This window comes from Stegostoma tigrinum, chromosome 4 (genome assembly GCF_030684315.1).
Source record: "Stegostoma tigrinum isolate sSteTig4 chromosome 4, sSteTig4.hap1, whole genome shotgun sequence".
Taxonomy (NCBI): Eukaryota; Metazoa; Chordata; class Chondrichthyes; order Orectolobiformes; family Stegostomatidae; genus Stegostoma; species Stegostoma tigrinum.
This window is the reverse complement of record NC_081357.1, coordinates 17760445-17779163: the sequence shown is the minus strand read 5'-3', so window position 1 is coordinate 17779163 and position 18719 is coordinate 17760445. Positions and strand designations below refer to the sequence as shown.

At 42.5% G+C, this 18719-nt stretch overlaps 2 protein-coding genes across 6 annotated transcripts in view; one reads left to right on the top strand and one right to left on the bottom strand.

Moving 5' to 3' along the window:
• babam2 (BRISC and BRCA1 A complex member 2) overlaps positions 1–10194 on the bottom strand; it is a 193360-nt gene extending 183166 nt beyond the window's left edge. The window contains exons 1-3 of one of the 5 annotated variants that reach the window (XM_048530273.2): positions 10080–10194; positions 4383–4535; positions 3070–3146 (exon numbers count right to left, since the gene is read on the bottom strand). In XM_048530273.2, coding sequence (XP_048386230.1) covers positions 3070–3146; positions 4383–4510 — 205 coding nt within the window. In that variant the 5' untranslated portion in view covers positions 4511–4535; positions 10080–10194. Of the gene's footprint in view, positions 1–3069; positions 3147–4382; positions 4570–9794; positions 9970–10079 lie in introns of those variants that run through there. The other 4 variants (XM_048530272.2, XM_048530271.2, XM_048530274.2 and 1 more) reach the window with 4 other exon arrangements.
• The window catches only part of rbks (ribokinase), a 143918-nt gene continuing 135349 nt past the window's right edge, over positions 10151–18719 (top strand). Inside the window, exon 1 of the mRNA XM_048530638.2 lies at positions 10151–10362. Coding sequence (XP_048386595.2) covers positions 10280–10362 — 83 coding nt within the window. The 5' untranslated portion in view covers positions 10151–10279. The remainder of the gene's footprint in view (positions 10363–18719) is intronic.

Genomic DNA, 18719 nt, shown 5'->3' with positions numbered 1-18719 from the left:
TGACCTATCCCCTCCCTACCTCCCCACCTTTACTCTCTCCATCTATCTTCTTTTCTCTCCATCTTTGGTCCGCCTCCCCCTCTCTCCCTATTTATTCCAGAACCCTCACCCCATCCCCCTCTCTGATGAAGGGTCTAGGCCCGAAACGTCAGCTTTTGTGCTCCTGTGATGCTGCTTGGCCTGCTGTGTTCATCCAGCCTCACATTTTCTTGTCTTAGATAAGCTGCAGAGCTGGGCTGAGAGGTGGCAAATGGAGTTTAATGCAGACAAGTGAGAGGTGATGCACTTTGGTAGGAGTAACCGGAAGGCAAAGTACTGGGATAAAGGTAAGATTCTTAGTAGTGTAGATGAGCAGAGAGATCTCGGTGTCTATGTACACAGATCGTTGAAAGTTGCCACCCAGGTTGACAGGGCTGTTCAGAAGGCATACAGTGTTTTTGCTTTTATTAATAAAGGGATTGGGTTCCGGAACCGAGAGGTTATGCTACAGCTGTACAAAACTCTGGTGCGGCCGCGCTTGGTGCATTGCGTACAGTTCTGGTCACCACATTATAAGAAGGATGTGGAAGCTTTGGAAAGGGTGCAGAGGAGATTTACTGGGATGTTCCCTGATATGGAGGGAAGGTCTTACGAGGAAAGGCTGAGCGACTTGAGGCTCTTTTCGTGAGAGAGAAGGTTGAGAGGTGTCTTAATTGAAACATATAAAATAATCAGAGGGTTGGATAGGGGGAGCCTTTTTCCTCGGATGGTGACGGAGAGCACAAGGGGGCATAGCTTTAAATTGAGGGCTGAAAGATATAGGACAGACGTCAGAGGTATTTTCTTTACTCAGAGTAGTAAGGGAATGGAACGCTTTGCCTGCAACGGTTGTAGATTCGCCAACTTTAGGTACATTTAAGTCGTCACTGGATGAGCATATGGACGTACATGGAATAGTGTAGGTTAGATGGGCTTCAGATTGGTATGACAGGTCGGCACAACATTGAGGGCTGAAGGGCCTGTACTGTGCTGTAATGTTCTATGTATGTTATGATGAGGGCTTAACTCCACTTTCCTGTTTGCTTCCCATAATGTGACTCATTTGTGGAATAAAAATCTGTTTAACTCAGTTTTGATTATATTGAATGCCCTGTCTCCACTGTTCTGTGGAAAGGAATTGCAAATACTAACGATTCTCAGAGAAGAAATGCTTCCTGATCTGTGTAAATGGAAGACTATTTACAACTATAACCCTATTTCTAGGATTTCATATAGATTGGAAATATCTGCTTAGCCACCGAGTCAAGCCACCTTAGAATCTTAAATGCTATGATAAAATTATCTTTCATTTTTCTTACGAGAATGGGCCTATCTGCTCAAACCTTCCTCAAAAGATAACCCAGGAAATGAGCCTCTCTGACCCATTTCCAATGTGAGTTGCCCTTCAGGGAGAACAAAACTATGACTATTACTCAATGTGAGGGCTCACCATTTTCCTGGTCAGTCTATCAAGACTTCTCTACTTTTATTCGCCATCTCCCTTGTCTTAAAGGTCAACATTTCATTCACCTTCCGAATTACAAGCACATCTTGATGCTAATATCTTATGATTCATGTACAGGCCCCTCTGTACTGCAGCAGTTTCTCTCTGTTTACACCTGTTTTTCAATTCTTTCCAAAGTAGACAGCCTAATTTTCCCATATAATGCAACATCTGCCAAATGCTGCGTATTCATTTATCTGTCTATAATCGCTTTGCAGAGTCTGCATCAGCCTTACAACTTACTTTCCAACCTGCTTTTGTATTGTCAGCAAATCGACCTAGAGTAGAGTTGGTCCCTTCATTTAAGTTTATTAATATAGATAGTGAACACTTCAGGCTCCAGCACTATGATATTCCAATTGTTGCAATTTACTAAGTTCAAAATTATACATTCATGTTAGGCAGTCAATTCTCCATTCATGCTAATACATCACCCCAACACCACATGCTCTTATCTTGTGCAGTAACCTTTTGTGGCAATGGAGTAATACCTGTTGGAAATCTAAATACACTACATTCACTTGTTCCCTTTTATGCACCCTGTTAGTTAAAGCCTTAGAAATCAAATAAATTTGCCAACTTTCACAAGACCATATTCCTTTTGCCTGACCGTATTACTATTTTCTATATCTCCTGCTGCCACTTGCTTAAAACCAGATTCTAGTATTTTCCTATTGACACATTAGGTTAATTTGCCAATAGTTTCCTACAAACCAAGCTTTCTTGGAAAAAAAAGTACTCCACTTGCAGTTTTCTAAACTGTCGGTACCTGTCCAGAATCTTGGAAGTTCTGGACAATAACCTCCAATATAAGAGTAATCCTGTGAAAAGTGATAATTGCCGTTGGTGAGCAGGGAATTAGAACATAGGGCCTGTACAGTGCTGCACTGTTCTTCAGCCCACAATGTTGTGCTGACCTATTATCCTACTAAGATCAATCTATACTGCATACCTGACATTTTACTAACCTCCACGTGCCTATCCAAGAGTCGCTTAAAAGTCTCTAAAGACTCCACTACCACTGCCAGCAGGCATTCCACAGGCCCATCACACTCTGTGTGAAGAACCTATTTCTGATATCTCCCCTATACTTCGTCAGTAAGCACTGCCATTGGATTTTTTTTGCCGTCATGTTATAGCCAATTATAATATGGGGTGAAAAGGAATACTGGCTGCAATTCTGAGGATTGTCATTTCTGCAAATCTACACAACAAAACTTATGAAAAGTCACACAGCACTACCACACATCACAAACCAACTGCCTTCAAATATGTAGAGCACCCTGATAGAAACTCTCAATCCTGCTTCGTGGGTAGTGGAAAAAGAAAATTCACGATATATTTCTCCACAATCACAGTATTCACAATGTTCTGAATGTTTGCAACTATACTTTTGTTAAGTTGTTCAGAAGGATAAATAATAGTATTTATTAGACAATTAACAAATGTTAGTAATTACATTAAGTTTGCACAGTATGTTCTTCAATTTTTTTAAAAAAACCTGCACGGATGAACCATCTCGTTAAATATCTCAATACAAAACTTACATTTTAGGGTTTCTCCAGCATATGGAATATGCAGTTTAAACCTGTCACAACAGGGTCCAGGTGTTAGTGACGTACACCTGAAAAGAGGAACCAAAAACAAATTTCAATAACACTGAAGAAACAAAAGTAATGCTTGGCAACAGCCATACAATAACAAATATCTGAAAAATTGCTGGAATTGAAATCCAAGACTGGAATTTCTCCAGCCAAAGTACAATTATTTTCAGAAATTAAGACCGATATAAAGATATTCGGCAGATCATGCTGACGGAAAACAATGTTTCTTTGATTTTCTCAACTTCTTCAAATTCAGAAGTATGCTGAAATGTTATACCTCTCAGAAGCACCTTGTACCACTTCATGAGCAACAAGAAAAATTGAAAAGCAGTCTTTCCTTACATAGCTAAACACAATATTCACCTTGCATTTAGCAAGATGCCACAAATAGCAAAAAGTTGAATAAACACATTGTTCCTCCTCCCCAGCAAAGGAATTAAGACAGGAGACCAGAAGGTCCTGGAATAATGATTTAATACATTTGTTTTTTTTATTTGGTCAAAGATATAAGTTGAAAAGTACTGCAGACTTTGACTATGTATAAATTTATCACCAGGACAAGCAGTTTGTTTCAGCTAACATCAGGTCAGCTTATGCTCTGCTAAAGCATGCAGCATGACTTGTATTTAAAATAATTCAACATGTGCTTAACATGCAAGTATTGCACATCGAGCAATGCTGTAATATCCTTTGCAATCACTTAGTTACTTACACACAAAATCCAATTCTGTTATGCAGAAGCATCAGTAGCTACAATGCACATACGGTACAATACTTGGAAGACCATAGAAGAATCTGAAATGCACAACTGTGTAAAGTCCACGATCTTGCAATATTGTTTCCAATTTTGAAAACAATAGTTATATTCAAAGTAACTAAGAGGGGTCATGGTTACTGAGTATACTGTCTGCGTTAGTACAGCAATTGTTCTTAAAACTGAGACAAAGCACTTCTCCACTTTGGGAATTCAACATAAATGTAGCCAACTTTAAGTCTGAACTGCACGAACAAAATGTAAATATAAAGTTCTTAAAATAGTATAATACTTAAAAACATGCAGCTACAACAAGTTATCACATTGTGAAATGTGATACACACATAGTGTAGGGGGATGGGGTTAGATTAGTTCACAGGTCGGCGCAACATCAAGGGCCGAAGTGCCTGTTCTGTGCTGTATTATTCTATGTTCTAAAACACAAACAAAAATGACAGAATAACAAAATGAATTAAACTTGGAGAACTCATTCAGCACTTACCCTGATTTAAGGTCAGTTATTTTCAGATTGTTTGTAGCATCTAAGCCAATTTTTCCATTTCTGACGACACTGGAGATAAAGGGACGAAGTGCAGGGGAAATTCTATTTAAGGCAACTTCTGGCGACATTTCGACTCAATTCCTTTCAGTGACACTGTGAAAAGCAATAAACAGGGCAGCTTGCAAAGCTAAATAGTCAATGAAAAAAAAAAATCACATTTAGACCAAAATAAAAATCATACAGTCATACAGTCAAGAGAAGAGTGGCTTGTTTGAAATCAAAACAATGCATTGGATGTATTCTATTACTATCGTATCTATCATAGAACTAGGATAACCTTTTTCAAAAAATTGGAAAGCATAGTGTTACAGGAAAGTGTCAACTGGAGTGGTTACAGGCCAGATCAATTAATGGAGGGAAGGAAACTTACTATTGGCATTTATGCATTAGGTTTTAATAATAATCCACAGGTCCTGGGCTACAATGACTGAAAAAAGTGTGATATCACCTCATTGGCACATTTGTATAATAAGCAAGGCTTAATTTATCACAGTATGATAAATTTTGTGACGAAAAGATCATGTTTTGTAATTTATTTCTTGCATTACATTTTCTTCTGGAATACACTGACCAGTTTTGGATGCCCAGTTATAAGAAGGATATTACCAAGGTGGAGAGGGCTTAGATGAGATTTACCAGAATGTTACCAGATATGGAAGGTTTGAGTTATAAAGGAAGGCTGGACACGCTAGGGCTTTTTTCACTGGATTGCAGGAGGTCGAGAGGCAATCTAATAGAAGCTTATAAAATGACAAGAGGTATCGATAGATGTAATAGTAATCGTCTTTTCCCTCGGGTGGTGCTTTCATGACTAGGGGACGCAGTTTTAAGGTGAGAGGAAAGAGATTTTAAAAAGACGTAAGGCAATTTTTTTTTTACACAGTGGATGGTTTGCATGTGGAATGAACTTCCTCAGGAATTTGTGGACGTTGGTACAAGGACCACATCTAAAAGACATTTGGATAGATTAATAAATCGGAAAGGTTTAGAGGGATATGGGCCAGGAATAGGCAGGTAGGACTAGCTTAGTTTGGGATTATAACATATAAACTGACACTTTCCCAGCCACCATCTGTTCTGATCTGAGGAAGGGTCACTGGACCTGAAACATTAACTCTGTTTTCTCCTTCACAGATGCTGCCAGACCTGCTGAGCTTTTCCAGCAACTTTGATTTTGTTCCTGATTTACAGCATCCGCAGTTCTTTTGGTTTTTAGTTTGGGATTATGTTCAGCATGGAATGGTTGGACCAAAGGATCCATTTCCATACTGTATGACTCTAAAAAGGCAATTCATAAATTTTGGGATATGTTGTTAAGAAGGTCTCAAAGTTGGCACCTCTTCAAGTACTGAAAGGTTTGATGTAGCTTTATGTGGGTCTTTTGAATAAACCAAAAGTTATAGCAAGGGAAAATCAGAGAAACTGTGCTAGAGATAGTCGTAGAAACATATTGCCATATAGGATGTAAAACTCATCCATGCTGACCAGATAAACTGAATTAATCTAGTCCCATTTGCCAGCATTTAGTCCATATTGCTCTAAACCCTTCCGATTCATATAACCATCCAGATGCCTTTTAAACGTTTTAACTGTACCATCCTCCACCACCTCTGGGAGCTTATTCCATATATGCGCCATCCTCCGCGTGAAATGTTAGGGCCCTATTAAATTCTTCCTGTCTCACCTTAAACCTATGTCCTCTGGTTTTGGACTCTTCCACCTTGGGGGAAAAGACCTTGGCTATTCACCTTATCCATGCCCCACACAATTTTATAATCCTCTATGAGGTCATCCCTCAGCCTCCAATGCTCCAGGGAAAATAGCCCCAGCCTGTTCTCCCCTTAGGTCAAACCATCCAAGTCTGGCAAGGTCCTTGTAAATCCTTTCAAGTTTCACAACATCTTCCTATAGCAGGGATACCAGAATTGCAGGTAGTATTCTAAAAGTGGCCCAACCAACATCCTGTACAGCTGCAACAGGGCATCTCAAGTCCTACACTCAATGAATCGACCAATAAAGGCAAGAATATCAAATGTTTTCCTCACTATCCTGTCTATCTGGGACTCCACTTTTAACGATCTATGAACCTGCACTCCAAGGTCTTTTTGTTCAGCAATGTTCCCCGGGACCTTACAATCAAGCGTATAAGTCCTGTCCTGATAATGGCTTGCCAAAATTCAACGCCTCACATTTATCCAAATTAAACTCCATCTGCCACTCCTTGGCCCTTTGGCCCATCTGATCAAGGTCCCCTTTCACTCTAAGGTAACCTTCTTCACTGTCCACGACACCTCCAATTTTGGTGTCATCTGTAAACTTACTAAACATATCTCCTGTGCCCACATCCAAATCAATTAGATAAATTACGAAACACAGCAGGCCCAACACTGATCCTTGTGGCACTGATCACAGACCTCCAGTCTGAAAAGCAATCCTCTATCACCACCTTCTATAGTTCCCTGGCATTTCCTTACCACCTTCCTTTAATACTGGCACCACATTAGTGAACATTCTGTCTCCCAACACCTCATCTGTGGCCATCCTTGATATAAATATCTCAGCAAGGGGCCCAACAGTCACTTCTCTGGCTTCCCACAGAGATCTAGGGGATACTAATCAGGTCGCGGTGATTTATTCACCCGTTTCAGATGTCCAGCACCTATTCCTCTGTAAGATGGACATTTTTAAAGATGTTGCTATTTCAACCAAGGTGTAAGGAAAAGCCAAATTTTTAAAAAGGAGCTTGGAAGGTGACAGGAAGACTAGGCGTTCCAGGCCTCCAGTCAAAGACACACTATAATTTTGCAATTAAAAGGGTGCCCAAAGATGTACATTTGATCAACTGGAAGAATTGTCTAGGTTTTAGACTGTTTGAAGCAACTCTAGCTAAATATATAAAATTAAGGTGAGATTGCTGTGGATATCCTAGAAGTACTTTTCCCATTGATCAAATGTTTCAAATATTGAGTTTAACATGAGTGGTTGTGGTTATTCAGGTTCACGTACTTGAAGCTACCTGAACAGAGTTCTTTGCACTTAATACTTGTCAGCAGTCACTTTCAGGGGGCATTTCCCTGGACAGAAAGTTAGTGGTAGGGCACTGGCTGGGAAGTTCCCCAATGACTGGGACACTGCCTGTTTTCAAAAGTATATAGGCTGTACAACCCAAAGCCTAGCAGACGGTATTAAACACCTTTGGCTTAGACAACGGGAAAAGAAATGGGAAATGGCCATATTCAATTAGTTCATGCTTGCAAATGTCCAAATAATGTTCAATAATATATATGCTTGCACAATTAGACAGTATGTGATTGTTGCTGTCCTGAGGATTGCATGGTCAATCAACTGAGGATGCTCATTGCGTTCATCAACCCGGCCAAGTGATTGCCACAATGTATCTGCGAGCTCTGTGTTTTGTGCCTGAAGATCTGGGTTGAAGTCCCACCTGCCCTGGAATGTTGTCACAAAACATCTGAACACAGCGATTAAGAAAAATACACTGCCTACATGAAAACCTTCGTCACCTATGAGTTAAAACCAAACTGACCACCACATACAATTTGCTGATGACCACACACAACTTCATTGCTCACTTGACATCAGGTTTGCAAGCCACTCTCAATCAAATTTTGTTTACAAAAAAATTAGTCTGTTCTTGCAATGTTACCAAAAGAAAATTCATACTAATCTACTTAGGCTTACTAGCGAAGGAGGGTAGACAGGGAAGAAAAAGAAGAGAGGACTTAACATCAGCTTAACTTCATCAACTTAGTTTCTACAAACTATGGTAACAAGCATTTGACAACAAATATCTCTTCCATTCAACAAGAGTCCGCCGTCTAGAGTAGGCTTAGTCACCTTGCTTGTGCACAAAAATGGCACCTGGATTGTGTATCAATGGCGTGAGGGAGTGGTAGAGAAATTCTTCTAACAATGCCTCTACCACACTGCCTCAGAGAGGCTCACTGGCCATTGTGTAAGTGCTGGTATCCTTCCTGAAGCTAGATCCACAAGCACATAGGAAGAATCCCTGCAAGATCATCTCCTCTACTGTGCCCTCTCCTCAAGTCTCAATTGGCCAGTGCTTCAGTGAAGAAAGAAACCACTTGAAAGGCATTCAGAAGCTTTCAATAAAGGACAATAGCATTGAGAAGATGACAGGTAGCACTGCTCTCGATCATTCAAAATGGTAGCAAATTGTCCATCATGCTAACTCACATTACAATGTCGAGGCAGAACAGCAACAGAGCAAGAAAGGGAAAGAAGTAAATTCTCCATTCCAGATCTCACAATTTCAGAGGCAACAAATATATGAGTTGAGAATTGGCACATTCAGACACATGAAGAAACTCATGACAGAAACTCTCAACACAGTTGAGAGGAAGGCTATTATGTTGCTTGGCCTGCTGTGTTCATTCAGCTCTACACCTTGTTATCACAGTATAGGTGCTATTACCTGTTCGAGGGGCACTCAATGACAGCAAAACACAAATGACACACAAAAGAATTTAACTATGCATTAGCTCACAGCATGTCTAAATAATTGAAAAGGCTAAAATTTTGTGTTGCTATTTTGCCAGCAATGAATTCAAAAGTCAAAACCCACAACATTCATACCCTGCCTCTTTCCAGGCACTATCAGACAACTATTTATTTGCTTTGTGGACCTACAAGAATATTTGTTTATTCCTGACACCATGAAAACCTCTCTCACCCGAGTCGAAACCAAACTGACCACCATGTACAGTTTGCTGATGAGCTACAAGAATATTCGATTATTTCTGACAAAGCAATAACTGGATAGGGAGGGCGATTTGGAAATGAACAGTTAAACTTAAAATGTTGCAACAGTGCACCAAAATTACCACAAATATCAGAGTGACTTTTTAAAAAAATCTTATGTTTCAGTCAGGAAAACTGTGCCTTGTAGGTCACTCTGCAACCTAAATACAGCTTCCATATGCTTAGCAGATCTTTGCCATCTGCGTCAATCCTTGTGATGACAAAATGTCACGCCTAACGTTTCCAGGATGTTAGCAGCATTAGTTGTAAATGCAGCGTCTTCGTCCTTTAAAGTACAGGAAATGACACGAGGGATTTGTAAACAAAAGGGTTTGCATAAACTACCACCTCCACATGCAAATACAAAATCATTGCATCAGACAATTTTTTTTGCTTTTAATATAATTAAATTTCTCTAAAAGGTGAAGGCTAGCTTACCGTACTATGAATTGTTATTAGTAATAATGAATACAATTTGCAAAAAGAGAGGTGAGCAACTGGGCCTCAGAAGGGCTCCATGAGCCCAGCTGACTAACCATAATGACGAGAAGATATATTGAATATACATACACTAGCAAGCAAGCCGGATTAGGGTACCTGTTTGGGACCGACCTACCAGTCCCATGAACACAGAGCGTCCAGTGACCAGGTCACTCCCCGCCCCTCGCGCCAGCCGCTCCCGCTCTTCAAACAGCAACGGCTCTAACAGTCAACAGCCAAACCCGGCAACGAGGAACTGCTGCCGTCCGAGCAACTGCCTAATTATTATCCATATACAATATGTATATTCTAAAATACGTATGAAGGCACTTTTTGATATACTGCGATATTCATTTATTAAAAGGACCACTTTACCTTGATTAACCATTCCTTTTCTTTTATTTTATCTCGTTTAATGAAATAATGCAGCCCGCTATGCGACGGGGTCCTCCAGAAACCATGGTCGCTTGCTGAGGACTTTTAACCCCGAAGTTGCTGGAGTTGTTTGCTATTGCTGTGCATTATACTGTTTGCTTGTTGCTGTTGCAACTTTTTTGGAAAAAAAATTCCGAAATATGTCATTCCCAGCTACTCAGTCTTCTGATATTGTGGTTTATGATGTCGTGGTTGTAGGATCCTGTATGACTGACTTGGTCAGGTTAGTGGTACATATGTAATTTGTCCTAATATATGTTTTGTAAAAGTGGTACTCAGCTAAGCGGGTATTGATGGTGGAATTGTATTTAATTCAAATGAAGCTAATCGATTAGAAGATGAACTGCAAAGTTATTTTAAAGTGTTTTTTGTAAGTTATTGTATTTGGTCAAGTTTCAAAAGCTTATGAACTTTTTCACTCCGATTTAACAGTGGTCTACATTCTCACACAACTACTACAGAAGGGCAGGTAGCATCTTAGGAGCACAAAAGCTAACGTTTCGGGCCTAGACCCTTTTTCAGAAAAGTGTCGTGGGGCTAATCCACCTTCCGAAGGTGTTTTTGCTACGCACTTGGAATCTGGTGATGTGTGTCTTGCTGAAATTAACCAATCTCTCTTGCAGGAGCGTGGCAGGTTTTGGGAGAGGGACACCTGTTGTGTATTTCCAGACTACTTGATGTTTTCCTGACGCAAAACAGTGAATTTACATCGAGCTGTCTTCCACTTCATGCTGCTCTCAGAGACTTGTGCCCCATAGGGGCTGTACATTTAATAAGATGTATTTTCACACCTAACTATTGGAGAATTGGTGAAAATAAATAAATACGTAATGGTAGTTAATGTACTCAATAGAATTAGTAATGCTACGTTAATCATTTTAATGAATTACTCAAATACCCAAACAAGACTGAATATAAAAAAAAACAATAAAATTGGTGTGAAATGAACCAAAGTTTATTCATATCTGGACCACTGTTTCCTATGCTTATTAGACAGCCATAGTCCACCTAAATTTTGAGTTGGGCTCATCACAGATGTCATGGAATGGGATCGCAGTTCTTCGAGAAGGAATTTGGATAGACGAGAGCCACCTTATTTTGCCCATGTATTATGCCTGTGACTTTAATTGAATGATTCCTCTTTGTACTGTATTCACTCCCACAGACTCATAGTTGCTTGGTTTGAATTTTAGGTAGCTACCTTTACTGTGCACTGTCCTTCGTGCTTTTTACTTTCATCTTCCCTGACCGTACTGTCCCCAACTCCTACTTGCAAATAACCTGGCCAGCCTTGGAGTGCACCATACTTCGGGCAGTTTACATTTGACAGATGCTGTTTGCTTTGTTTTATGCTCCATTTTTTACATAACAGGCAACATCTTGCCTCTGGTGTCAACAGCATAGTGCTGGGCAACATGTTGGCTCAGTGTTAGCACTGCTGTTGCACAGCGCCAGGGACCCAGGTTCGATTCCACCCTCGGGCAACTATCTGGTTGGAGTTTGCACATTCTCCCCCTGTCTTCCTCCGGGTGCTCTGGCTTCCTCCCAGAATTCAAACATGTGTTGGGTTGGTGGACTGGCCATGCTAAATTGCCTGTCGTGTCCAGTAATGTTTAAGTTAGGTGGGTTATACGTGGGAAACGCAGGAGTAGGGGAATGAGTCGGAGTGAGATGCTGTTCAGAGGGGTGGTGTGGACTTGTTGGGCCGAATGGCCTGTTTCCATACTGTAAGGATGTTACTAATGTTGGCTTCAGCAGCCATGTGATGAGATTTCCTTTGGCTATCGACTGTAATTTAGTTCACGCACTTCATCTTTTCTCTGTAGCTGCCATGATTTTTCATGTGTGACAGGATTGTGTCACTTAGACAGCCAAGGTATTCCTGTCTGAACCTCGAAGTACACTGTATATTGATTGTAACGAGGTCAGCCAACTGGATCTCAGAATATGAATTTCCTGATTTAGGCAGTTAATCTGTTTCAATTAGGGAACCCTACTAACATATATAATAGAATCATAGAATTATTCCCATTTGAGAACAGGCCATTCAGCCCATCAAGCCTATACCAACCCTCTGCAGAGCATCCCACCCAGACCCAACCTACTGCCGTAACCTTACATTTCTCATGGCTAATCCACCGAACCTACATAGTACTGGACACTATGGGTAATTTGGCACAACCAGTCTATCTCACCAGAAATCTTTGCACTGTGGGAGGGAACTCAGACAGTCACCTAAGGATGAAATCAAACTAGGCCTCTGGTGCTGAGAGGCAGCAATACTAGCCACTGTGCCACATATAAAAGGTGAGTGTGAGAGATTATGCCACTCTGGTGCCTGACTCTGTGTGAGGCAGCACTATGGTCAGGGACTTTTTGTGTGTAAATAAAGGGTAACTTGGCAATTAGGATACCACCCTCTTTGAGGTTTATTTCAGATTCCAGCAGGTTTTAAGACTGAAATATAATCTCTCTTGAAGAGGACATCACACCACCAACTTCTCAACGGCAATGAGAGATGGACAATAAATGCTGGCCCAGTCAGCAATACATGCATCCCCATGAGTGAATTCTAGTCTCTGTCTTGTTCTTGTGCTTTCACTTTCAGACAGTGCTGTTCATTATTCTCCAAAACACTCACTCTTAACTGATATTTTATTTCTCTAACAAAAACAGATAGCTGGGGAATCGCAGCAGGTCTGGCAACATCTGTGGAAAGCATAGTCAAGGTTTTGGCTTTGTTGTTTCTTCTTCAGAATGAGTAATACCTAGAACAAGATAGTATGTTCATTGAGGGGACTTGGTAGAGGAATGAAAAGATAGGTAGAAAAGATAGGGAAAGAAAGACATCTGGCAAACAAAGGGATGGGAAGAGTAACAAAAACAGAAGTTGCTAGAAGATGGAGAGAAAACAAGATAGGTGGTGAGGAGGTAGGGAGGGGATAGGTCAGTCCAGGGAAGATGGACAGGTCAAGGAGGCGGGATGAGGTGGTAGATAGGAAATGGAGGTGCGGCTTGAGGTGGGAGGAAGGGATGGGTGAGAGGAAGAACAGGTGAGGGAAGCGGAGACAGGCTGGACTGGTTTTGTGATGCAGTGGGGGAGGGGAGATTTTGAAGCTTGTGAAGTCCACATTGATACCATTGGGCTGCAGGGTCCCAAGCGGAATATGAGTTGCTGTTCCTGCAACCTTCGGGTGGCATCATTGTGGCACTGCAGGCGGCCCATGATGGACATGTTGTCTGAAGAATGGGAGGGGGAGTTGAAATGTTTCGCGACGACATGTCCATCATGGGCCGCCTGCAATGCCACAATGATGCCACCCAAAGGTTGCAGGAACAGCAACTCATATTCTGCTTGGGAACCCTGCAGCCCAATGGTATCAATGTGGACTTCACAAGCTTCAAAATCTCCCCTTCCCCCACTGCATCCCAAAACCAGCCCGGTTCTTCCCCCCCCCCCCCCCCCCCCCCCCACTGCATCCCAAAACCAGCCCAGCCTGTCTCCGCTTCCCTAACCTGTTCTTCCTCTCACCCATCCCTTCCTCCCACCCCAAGCCGCACCTCCATTGCCTACCTACTAACCTCATCCCGCCTCCTTGACCTGTCCATCTTCCCTGGACTGACTTAGCCCCTCCCCACCTATACTCTCCTCTCCACCTATCTTCTTTTCTCTCCATCTTCTGTCCGCCTTCCCCTCTCTCCCTATTTATATCAGAACCCTCACCCCATCCCCCTCCCTGATGAAGGGTCTAGGCCCGAAACGTCAGCTTTTGTGCTCCTGAGATGCTGCTTGGCCTGCTGTGTTCATCCAACTCCACACTTTGTTATCTTGGATTCTCCAGCATCTGCAGTTCCCATTATCACAGTTGCTAGAAGAACTCAACAGGTCGGGCAGCACCAGTGAAGAGAAGTCAAAGTTAGCATTTCAGGTCAGGTGGCCCTTCCTCATCTCTTCACAGATGCTGCTCGACCTGATGAGCTCTTCCAGCAATTTCCGTTTTTGTTTCCAATTTATAGCATCCACGGTTGTTTTGGTTTTTATGTGTGATGGTAAACCAGGAAGGAGAAAAGCTGATAATGAGGACCATTATGAAGTGAAAATGGCTTGGCTTTGTTGAAGGCAGCTATTATGCTGATGAGGCCTGGGATTTTAGGGTGGGTAAAGGACATACAAGACGTTTTGGTTTCAGATTTCCAGCATCTGCAGCTTTTGGGTTTTTTAAAACATGACTGTTACTGCACCCTTTGAATATCTTGTTTTTAGTTTTAATCACCTTCTGTTCTACCTCAGAACACCCGTTTCAACAGCATGGAACCTCCATCACATTTCTATCTCCCATAAGTTATGAAGAAATCACATTTTGTTACTCTCTTCACAGATACTGCTAAACCTATTAACTATTTGCAGCGAGATAACAAGTTGTAGAGCTGGATGAACACAGCAGGCCAAGCAGCATCAGAGGAGCAGGAAAGCTGACGTTTCAGGCCTAAACCCTTCTTCAGAAATGGGGGAGCGGAAGAGGGTTTCAAAATAAATAGGGAGGGAGGAGGAGTCGGATAGAAGATGGATAGAGGAAAAGCTAGGTGTAAAGGAGACAGACAGGTCAAAGAGGCGGGGATGGAGCCAGTAAAAGTAAAGCCCCCATTTCTGAAGAAGGGTCTCGCCCCGAAATGTCAGCTTTCCTGCTCCTCTGCTGCTTGGCCTGCTGTGTTCATCCAGCTCTACACCTTGTTATCTCAGATTCTCCAGCATCTGCAGTTCCCATTATCTCTGATACAATCACTCTAAACCTTGCTGGCGACATTCTGTTTTGAAGGGGCCACCAAGTCATGGTCCCACTTGCTTCTTGTGTTAACCTTAAAGATCCCATGACAATATCAAAAAGAAGAGAAAGGGAGATCCCCTAGTGTTCTGGTAAACATAGAGAAAAGCAGATTATCTGGTCATTAAGTTCAGTGCACTTTGTGGTTCATTGCAGTGCACAAACTGACGGCTGTAGTTCTAATTACTAGCGTGATTGTACTTTAGAAGTACTTGGAATGGAATAGTTATTTATTGGCAATTGTAACTTTTACACAATAAGAAGTGAAAAGTGTTCAAGTCACCATACCATGGTGCCTACAATAATAACAGAAGGCATAGGTAAGAAAAAAAAGATAAAGTCCATCTTAGTTCAATTCCTGGCTCCAGGTTTGGGAAAGACAGTACTGCTGCGACACTGGCTGCTGAAATATTAGGCTGGACGCTGCTGCTGAAGTAGGCCGTTCAATCTGGGCCACTGGAATCCCAGGCCACAAGACTCTGCAGAAGCTGCTCCAAGGACCAATCTCGTCTTTGTCGCAAAATACTTTGGAGCAATCAAAATATGAAAAGTACAATATAATGCATCTGTGCCTAGCTTATAACATTTTAAACAGTTGAAGAAAATAATGGATAAATTACATTTAAGAGGACACTGTTCATTGCATAATTATCATACCTCTGAGTATAGTCATTTTCTTATCTTTTCAGTTGTATTATTCCAAGTACGATTCCTATTATCAAATCTCTTCAGAAATCCATTATCAGTCTTTTAGGTGTCTCCAAGTACTCCATGCTTTCCAACCTTCCCTTCCTTGTTTCCAGCATTCTTAGGTTAAAAAGTCTTATCTGATTTGATGCTGTAATAGTAAGTTGCATCTATTTTCTCTCTGACTTTGGTCATCTTCACTGTGCTAGCCATACTCCACGTAATCTCAAGGAACAACATCTTATCTTTCCTTTCAGAGGATAGCATGGTTGCTTAGTGGATAACACTGCTGCCTCACAGTGCCAGGGACCTGAGTTCAATTTCACCCGTGGGCGACTGTCTGTGTAGAGTTTGCACGATGTCCCCGTATGTGCTTGAGTTTCCTCCTGATGCTCCAATTTCCTCCTGCAGTCAAGACACCTGCAGGTTAGGTGGACTGGCCATGCTAAATTGCCCATGGCGTCCAGGAACATACAGGCTATGTGGCTTAGTGATGGGAAATGCAGGGTTACAGGGTTAGGGTAGGGGTTGGTGGTCAGAGGTGGAATGCTGTTTGAAGGGTCAGTGTGGACTTGATGGGCTAAATAGCCTGCCTGCACACTGTAGATTATATACCTTACAGCCTTTTGGACTCAATATTCAGCTGTAAAATATCAGAATGCGATACCTGTCCATTCTTTACTAATTGTTTTGATTTGTTGATGGTTTGACTTTTCACATCCCACTCAGATCTTGAGTTTCCTTCCCTATCCAATCCTTTTGCGCCTTTGACCATCATCCTTTTTGAAATTTTAACTTCTACCTTTCGCTTGCACTGACCGCCCCCCTTTTTTTTCTTCCCTTAATCCATCTTTATGTTTGGCTAATATCTGTTATGTCTCTAACTTTATCCAATACTGCTGAAAGGTCTTTTACTCCCTCCATAATGCTTCCTGACCTGATGGGTATTTTGATCTTCTAGTTATTTATCTCTCTAATTGTTTTGTGAGAGATTTTGGCTGTCAATTTTGTCCACAGGCTCTGTAACCTTTGCACCTTTAATGCTGCCGATCAATCCATCCCCTCAAGTCCACCATGGTATTTCAGTTTGTATGCTCAACCTCAAACTGTCATGTGAACAAATGAAATCGGAGTCAAAGTAGATCATTTGATACCCTTGAGCCTGCCTCAGTAAAATCATGGCTGATCTGTCAGGACCCTCTCAGCCATTGCCTTCTACTGCTCCTCCTCTCATATGTGCACAGTCATTTCTGGGATATTCTCAGGATGCATCCAGAGAATTGTCTGGTCCTCATAAGTGTATAGATGTCAATCATCTGGAGCATGGCAGCAGCCTATGTATCGTTGGCAGTAGATAACACAACACCTTTGCCTCCTCAATCAATCCCGCATGCCAACACAAAGATGGAGATGAACTGTAATTTCTTCTAATATCTTGTCAGTAAGCCAAACCCATTCTCTTTGACTCCTTCCAGCATACATTCTAGCCATAATTCCATTTACGTTGTTGGCTGCTGTCTGAGACTCTGTTGTAGAACTCTTGATATGTCTTGACCACAAGCTCTGCTTTCTCTCCATATTTGCTTTGTTCCATATCATTTCCTGCCTTTGCCTCTTTCTGTTTTGCAGCTGTCACCACTGCCCAAATCTGTGATTTCATGAGTTCCAGACTAGGCTTCTCTGAAAGATTATTGACCTTAAATGTATATTTCTCGTTTTGCAGATGCTGCCAGGCACACATTATGAACAATAATGTTTTTAAAATATATTTTCTAATCTGCATGTTTAGAGATGTTACGACACATATCTGAAGCTATTGGGATTTGAATTTGTGATAATGGGAACTGCAGATGCTGGAGAATCCAAGATAATAAAACGTGAGGCTGGATGAACACAGTAGGCCCAGCAGCATCTCAGGAGCACAAAAGCTGACGTTTCGGGCCTAGACCATTCATCAGAGAGGGGGTTGGGGTGAGGGTTCTGGAATAAATAGGGAGAGAGGGGGAGGCAGACCAAAGATGGAGAGAAAAGAAGATAGGTGGAGAGAAGACTATAGGTGGGGAGGTAGGGAGGGGATAGGTCAGTCCAGGAAAGACGGACAGGTCAAGGAAATGGGATGAGGTTAGTAGGTAGGAGATGGAGGTGCGGCTTGGGGTGGGAGGAAGGGTTGGGTGAGAGGAAGAACAGGTTAGGGAGGCAGAGACAGGCTGGACTGGTTTTGGGATGCAGTGGGTGGAGGGGAAGAGCTGGGCTGGTTGTGTGGTACAGTGAGGGGAGGGGATGAACTGGGCTGGTTTTGGGATGCAGTGGGGGAAGGGGAGATTTTGAAGCTGGTGAAGTCCACATTGATAACATTGGGCTGCAGGGTTCCCAAGCGGAATATGAGTTGCTGTTCCTGCAACCTTCGGGTGGCATCATTGTGGCACTGCAGGAGGCCCATGATGGACGTGTCATCTAAAGAATGGGAGGGGGAGTGGAAATGGTTTGCGACTGGGAGGTGCAGTTGTTAATTGCGAACCAAGCGGAGGTGTTCTGCAAAGTGGTCCCCAAGCCTCCACTTGGTTTCCCCAATGTAGAGGAAGCCACACCGGGTACAATGGATACAGTATACCACATTGGCAGATGTGCAGGTGAACCTCTGCTTAATGTGGAAAGTCATCTTGGGGCCTGGGATCGGGGTGAGGGAGGAGGTGTGGGGGCAAGTGTAGCATGTCCTGTGGTTGCAGGGGAAGGTGCCGGGTGTGGTGGCGTTGGAGGGCAGTGTGGAGCGAACAAGGGAGTCACGGAGAGAGTGATCTCTCCGGAAAGCAGACAAGGGTGGGGATGGAAAAATGTCTTGTGTGGTGGGGTCGGATTGTAGATGGCGGAAGTGTCGGAGGATGATGCGTTGTATCCGGAAGTTGGTGGGGCGTTGTGTGAGAACGAGGGGGATCCTGTTTGGGCGGTTGTGGCGGTGGCGGGGTGTGAGAGATATGTTGCGGGAAACGTAGTCAAGGGCGTTCTCGACCACTGTGGGGGGAAAGTTGCGGTCTTTTGAAGAATTTGGACATCTGGGATGTGTGGGAGTGGA